The sequence below is a fragment of the Muscardinus avellanarius genome (assembly GCF_963383645.1).
Source record: "Muscardinus avellanarius genome assembly, chromosome: 3".
Classification (NCBI taxonomy): Eukaryota; Metazoa; Chordata; class Mammalia; order Rodentia; family Gliridae; genus Muscardinus; species Muscardinus avellanarius.
Window position 1 is genome coordinate 129,688,450 of NC_137788.1, and position 6,497 is coordinate 129,694,946.

Genomic DNA, 6,497 nt, shown 5'->3' on the forward strand with positions numbered 1-6,497 from the left:
ATCACCTCTAAAACGCTCTGGACCTGGAGGAAATTGTTGTCTCCACTGTGCTAGAGCTGGGAGGTCATACTGTCCCCAGATCTCTTGGCCACCCAGGTTGAAATCCTCAGCCTGCCTGGTCCTCACTGTTCTGATTAAAAAGATAAGCCCTGGTCTCCTGGAAGTAAACACGATTCAGCCACTGTGGGCGCTGCACTTTCTACCTGGGAGAGGTGCAGGGAAGCCATCCCAGACACATATTGACCTGGGATGAGGCTTCTATTGATATGGTCTGAGTTGGTGGCTTATCTCCAGAATTATGTTGCCCAAACCTTCTTCATCTTTTCTTGGTAAGAAGTGCTTAAGAGCTAGTGAAATTTTCCAAGTTTGATTTAGCATGAGGCCATTGTAAGGACTGGCAAACTGTAACCTGGCCCATGGACCAGATCTGGCCCTGTGACCTATTGCCGTGAGTTAAGAGTGGTTTTGCTGGGCATAGTGACACATTCCTGTAACCCCAGCACTCAGGAAGCCAGGACAGGAGAATTGTAGGTTCAAGCCTCGCTCACAAGAACTGAGAAAGACCCTGTTTCCAAAACACTAAAAAGGCCTGGGGTTATAGTTTAGTGGTAGAATGCCCCTTGGATTCAACTCCAAGTCTCTCTCTCTCTCTCTCTCTCTCACACACACACACACACACACACACACACACACACACACACACACTAAATAAATGAATGAATGAATGAATGAATGGGAGCTGGGCGTGGTGACACACGCTTGTAATCCCCGTGCTTGGGAGGCGGAGACAGGAGGATCGGGCTGGTTCGAAGCCAGCCTCTCTGGCTTAAGAGACCATTTCCAAGTAAAAATATAAAAATGGGTCTGGGAGTGTAGCCTGGAGGTAGAAGGGTTTCCAGGAACCCCAGTACCACCAGTAAATAAATAAATAAATAAATAAATAAATAAATAAATAAATAAATAAAGGCTGGGGATGTGGTTCAGTGGTAAAGAATTCCTTGGTTTAGTCTCCAGTAACACACACACACATACAGGCAGACACATGCAAATGGTTTTTACATATTTAAAGGGAAGGGAAAGATGGGGAGAAAAAAGATAATGCTTCCTTCAGGTAGGCCTAACCTGGTGAAATGTGTCAGCAGGTGCCTCTCCCTCCTGCTCCTGACCAGGCCACTTCCCCTTTACTTCCCGAGCTTACACAGCCCTGTTGTCAGCTACCGAGAGAGCAGCACTGCTGAGATATGCATACAAGGACTCGTCTGTTTTCCTCGTGAGATCAGAGGGGCCCTGCTGTCTTTCCTCTTCCAGAGCTAGCGCTGCACACAGCCCAGTTTGCAAAGAGCCTAGCCATGCTCGGGAGCTCTGAGGACAACACAGCACTGTCACGGGCGCTCTCCCAGCTGGCTGAGGTAGAAGAAAAAATTGAGCAGCTCCACCAGGAGCAGGCCAACAGCGACTTCTTCCTCCTCGCTGAGCTCCTGAGCGACTACATTCGCCTCCTGGCCATAGTCCGTGTAAGCTTGTTTCCTTTCCTTCCTCCCCTTGATTGAACTTTTTCCTTTGCTCTTCCCCATCCTAAGAAAGTTCATCTCATTGCAGCTTATTAATAGGTGTAACTTTCTCTGATTTTAAGAAAGAAGGTATCCACTGGGTGTAACCGTTAGCTAGTTATCACCAAGCTATTTTGAGACCACAGCCAGTTTCCTAGACACAGTTGGAGAAAAGACCACTCTGAATTTCCAAGTTGCTCCCCTTGTTGTTGAACTGGACAGTGCCCTCTGTGCTCCTTCATGCAAGGCTTGTGACAGGCCTGCCCTGAAGCAGTGACTCCTCAGCCCTTTGGTCTTTGCCTCCTTAACAGTAAGCGGCGGCTTTGCCCGTAAGAGCTCTTGCTCCTTCCACTGGTCCCTGCACTGTGGGCAGCCAGGTAACTACATGGAAGCGGCTTGACGTTGCATGGAGGAGCGTGGCAGGGGCTGAGAGCTTGTCACCAGGGCCCTCCCTGCTGTGCTGACCACTGTGACAACACCGCAGCCTGCCTCAGGTCGCACACCTCACTTTCTCTCCTGGTGATCTCTCAGAGAAGTCAAGGAAGCTTGACTGGGCAGTGGTACTAGCTCTCGCATGGCCTCTCGAACAGAAAAAACTGAGAGGGAGCCTGGTCCCTACCCTCTAAGGACTGGATTCGGCTGGGCATCAGGATGTGTGAGCCTCTGAGTTGGGATGGAGCCACACCTCACTCCACAGCAAATCTCCCACTAGGGCTTCTGGGTTGGGTCACGAGCTGAGCTGCACCCAGGGCTCTCACTTCCCCACAGCAGAGCCGCTTAATGTAGGCTGTGAGGTGGCTCACAGGCTCTCCCTTTGCTTTTTGGTTTGCTGCAAACTCCAGAATGATAGGCTAGAAAAGCTACCAGTGGAATTCCTGGAACTGGCCAGACTCCTTACCCTGGAGAGCCACCCCAGGGAAGCTTTCTGTGAAGAGCATTGTTTGGGAGGTGTCTGGAGAATACAGCTGTTGGATATGATCCCCAGGCAGGGGGAGCCTGTATGTATGGAGAGAAAGAAGGCTCTCTTGGAGCTCTGTGGGCTGGGCTGGGCTGGGCTGGGCTGGGCTGGGAAGCTGCAATACGGCACAGAGCTTTGGGCTGGTCACTTCTCAGAGACATGCCCATCTCAAGTCATGAGCCAGCCTTGGGGCTGGAGAGGTGAGCAGACATTCCTTTTCTGCCCTTCCTTGGACTTGGAGCTGGGGTGTGTGGGTCCAGTGAGGTAGGTTTGAGTCTGACTTGGATATGGAGTTACCCTTTACCTGATCCTTTGAATCAAGGTGTTAAACGTGTTAAACGCTGCAGGAAAGCAGCAGCGATGGTGCTGGGGAAGGTGAATCTCCCTAAGGTTAGGGTTTTGGCAAAGGCCCATGTGAGGAAATCTAGAAAACAGAGAACTTTTGCAGGGAAGGGGATCAAATGGAACCGGCCAGGGAGGCTGGCCCCAGGCACAGCTCTTTGATCTGAGCTTCTTGGAAGCCTGTAGAGAGAATGTGGAGTGGAGGGGTTAGTTAGGTCAGCAACTGCCCTTCTCTGGAAATGCTATTTGTGTTCAAGGGATTGAAAACAGGAAAAACCAGCAATTAGACTTTGGAGAGCTTCTTGGAGGCCTTGGTAGCCTAGGCAGGTGAGTCCCATGGCAGTTTTAAATGTTTATTTAAAGAATCCTTAAGTAAATCCTGTGCTCTTTGGATATTAGCTGAAAGGTTGCTTTCTTGGTTAGATTTCCCTGGCATATCCCCCAGACTCAGCCAGGCCCCTAACTTCATGCTATAGTACCCTGGTTGCTTTCCCACTGTCTGCATACTTGTGAGTATCTGTAACCATTGACAGGATGATGGCCTTTTGCATTAGACAATGAGCTCCATGAAAGCGGAGCCACGTTTCACGCCCCATGTGTTCTCAGCTTCTGGCACACAGCATGCGCTCAGGGAAAGTGTAGGGGCTCACAGACTGGTTTTTCAGGGAGACGGCTCAGAGCCGCAGTGTTGGGCACAGGCCTCAGGCCGCCTCTCGTGCTACCCCCTCCCCCCCATGCTCCCACTCCCCGTGCTCCCAGCCACCCTGGAGGCAGCATGAAGCAGCATGGCCCTGGCCTTCGGAGGCTGGGAGAGGTCTTACCCAGGCTTGTGCTTCTAGACGTTAAGCTCCTTGGCTGGCACTAACCTGGCCGCAGAACCCACCCTTGCTCAGTCCTTCCTGCACAGCTGGAGCACCTCCTCTGAGGCAGAGCCAGCGAGCTGAAGAGCTGCTGTGCCCCCGACCCCTACAGGCTGCCTTTGACCAGCGCATGAAGACCTGGCAGCGCTGGCAGGACGCTCAAGCCACACTGCAGAAGAAGCGGGAGGCCGAGGCCCGGCTGCTGTGGGCCAACAAGCCCGACAAGCTACAGCAGGCCAAGGATGAGATCACAGAGGTGAGTCCCCACAGCCCCGCCAGGGTGCTCTGCTGCTCCTGGACGAGCCTGACCCCAACCCATCCTGGTGCTGGGCCCACAGCAGGCAGCAGAGCTGACTGAGTTTAAAGGCCATGGCTGCTGGGCAAGCCTCAACAGACAAACGGACAAACTGATCCTTTCTTCCCTCTTTCTCCCCAGTGGGAGTCCAGGGTGACGCAGTATGAAAGGGACTTTGAAAGGATTTCAACAGTGGTCCGAAAAGAAGTGATACGGTTTGAGGTGAGATAGAAGATTCTAACTTCTCTCTTAGTATGCAGTTCTTGTGACCAGACATGGCCTTCTGTGCATGTGTGTGTATAACATGTGCCCACATGTGAACTAGTTCCTGAGGTACAGTGGCTTACACTTTTTGCTGAACCAGAGCGATCAGAGAATACATTCTGTAGCTGCCAAATGCCCTCCGGGCCCCATCCTTCCTCCTCTCCTACCCTGTTCCCTGCCCTCTAAGGAAGCTGTGCAGAACTCTGGTAGAGGCTCTTTGGCTGGAGACTGTAGCTCTTCTAGCTGCTGGCTTCACTTTTGGAGGCTGCATTTGGCCTTGGTCAGCAATAAACACCACCATCCCGTCAAAAGGGGAAGGAGCAACTGTCTGGATGGTCAGTGTAGAATCCTGTCTCCTATAGAAAGAGAAATCCAAGGACTTCAAAAACCACGTGATCAAGTACCTTGAGACACTCTTATATTCACAGCAGCAGGTAAGTTTGTTCCCTGCTCCCCATTCCCAAAATTCTATTGATACTTTGGTAACAGGATGGGCTGGCCTTGCCTGGGGTGGGGGGGGAGTCCTACTGTAGTTAACAGTTGAAAGGCCTGTGGCTCTGGCATGGGACATCTGACGGCCTTTGGCTAAGCAGAGGATCCCGCTCTGCTGCCCTAAGTGTATGGTTGGTTTTTAAAGACAAACTGCATCTCTTCTCTCCATGTGTATGTAACTCCTTATCCGTTGAGTGGCCACTCTGTGGAACTACCTAGCCCTCTTGAGCGGAGGCCTCCATCAGCTGTGGAACAATGGCCTCACTGTGAGCAGCTGACTGAGCTCGGCAAAGCTGTGGCCTCCCCAGGGGTACACCCTTCAGGGCGAAACCAAGATTGCCTTCAGAGATGGCCCCTGTGCTTGGCGGCTGAGGTGCATGGGGAGTGCTGTGGCTCTGCCACAGATGGGGGCACTTGCTCACTGTCACGTCCCCCTACTTCTTTGCAGCTGGCAAAGTACTGGGAAGCCTTCCTTCCTGAGGCAAAGGCCATCTCCTAATGGACCAAGGACACCAGAGCCACCGCGTGACGCTGCCTTTTTTATACACTGTCCCTCTCCCCGTTGGTGGACCCAGTGATGCATCTTGCCTAGGCTGGACATAGCCCCATCCTCCCGACCCATCAAGCTATTCCCAGTTACTTAACCAATGTTTCATTTAGCTTCCACATATATTTTCTTACCTAAGAGAATAGTTTCCTGCTTTAAGCAAAAGACCTACAATAGGTGGTGAAATTATGGAATAGGGGTGGAATGTTGATATAAATATATAAATACAAATGTATATTTTTCAGGATGTGGTTTAGGAACTGGGAATAACGTTTTCTGTTACTCCTGATGGTGCCATGAAAAGATTATGTAATAAAATATTTTAAAATCAGGTCACATGACTCAGAATGGTGGTGCTTTTTGTCTAGGCTGGGGAGCAGTTGGGAAGCAGGTCTGGAATACTCCTCACCAGGAACTGGCTTAGATGTAGTAAGTTTTTCTCTACAGTCCTCCACAAGTTTCTGCTGCTACTTCCTTCCCTATTGAACTGGGGCTTCTTTTTTGCTACATCCATCAGAGATCTGTTCTGAGGTCTGGTGTCTTAATCTGCTTAGTTCTTATTCCTACTTCTTTAGGAATGGAATTTTAAAGATGTCTCTTAAATAAGAGAAGCAAAGTTCTACCCTCCTGCAAAGGAGGCTGGCTTTTCCTTAGCCCATTTCCATAAGCTGCTCTCGTACTCTCCCAGCCCTGCCTACTGATTCAGATCTTAGACCACCCAGCAAAACCTCCTCAGGGGCTGGGATGTAGCTTATTGGTAGACCTCTTGCTCAGCATGTGCAGGGCTCAAAAGCACCATCTCCTCCACGGACTGTAACGGCATGATAAGGACTAGTGCTTTATCCCTCCAGGTGCAGGGCCGGACAGTCCACTCTAGATAGGCTTATCTGAGCCTCTGAGGTTCAAAGAAGCTTCACTGTGTGTACGCAGGAGGCAGCAGGCCAGGAAGAGCCCCAGCTGTCTATGGCACAAGCCCAGGGCATCTAAACAGGTCAACTCGTGTCGACCAGGGGAGGCTGGAGTCTCAGATTAGTCACTGCCGGGCTTCCCTTCAGCTGTGTCCCCAGTGGCCTGAGCCGCTTGGTCAGACTCTGAAGCGCCTGAGTCAGAGCCAACCTCCTGCCCTGGAGATATTGCCACTCCCATCCCCCCAGAGACACTCCTGCACAGGGAGTGGCTCTGGCGCCTG

At 51.3% G+C, this 6,497-nt stretch overlaps 1 protein-coding gene across 2 annotated transcripts in view; it reads left to right on the top strand.

Annotated features, from left to right (window-relative positions):
- The window catches only part of SNX1 (sorting nexin 1), a gene marked incomplete at both ends in the record, with an annotated part of 48,739 nt that extends 43,479 nt beyond the window's left edge, over positions 1 to 5,260 (top strand). For both annotated transcript variants that reach the window (XM_080692777.1, XM_080692778.1), the window contains 5 exons: positions 1,309 to 1,514; positions 3,823 to 3,966; positions 4,147 to 4,227; positions 4,632 to 4,703; positions 5,210 to 5,260. In XM_080692777.1, the coding sequence (XP_080548903.1) occupies positions 1,309 to 1,514; positions 3,823 to 3,966; positions 4,147 to 4,227; positions 4,632 to 4,703; positions 5,210 to 5,260 (554 nt within the window). The remainder of the gene's footprint in view (positions 1 to 1,308; positions 1,515 to 3,822; positions 3,967 to 4,146; positions 4,228 to 4,631; positions 4,704 to 5,209) is intronic.
- Between the last annotated feature and the right edge of the window lie 1,237 nt (positions 5,261 to 6,497).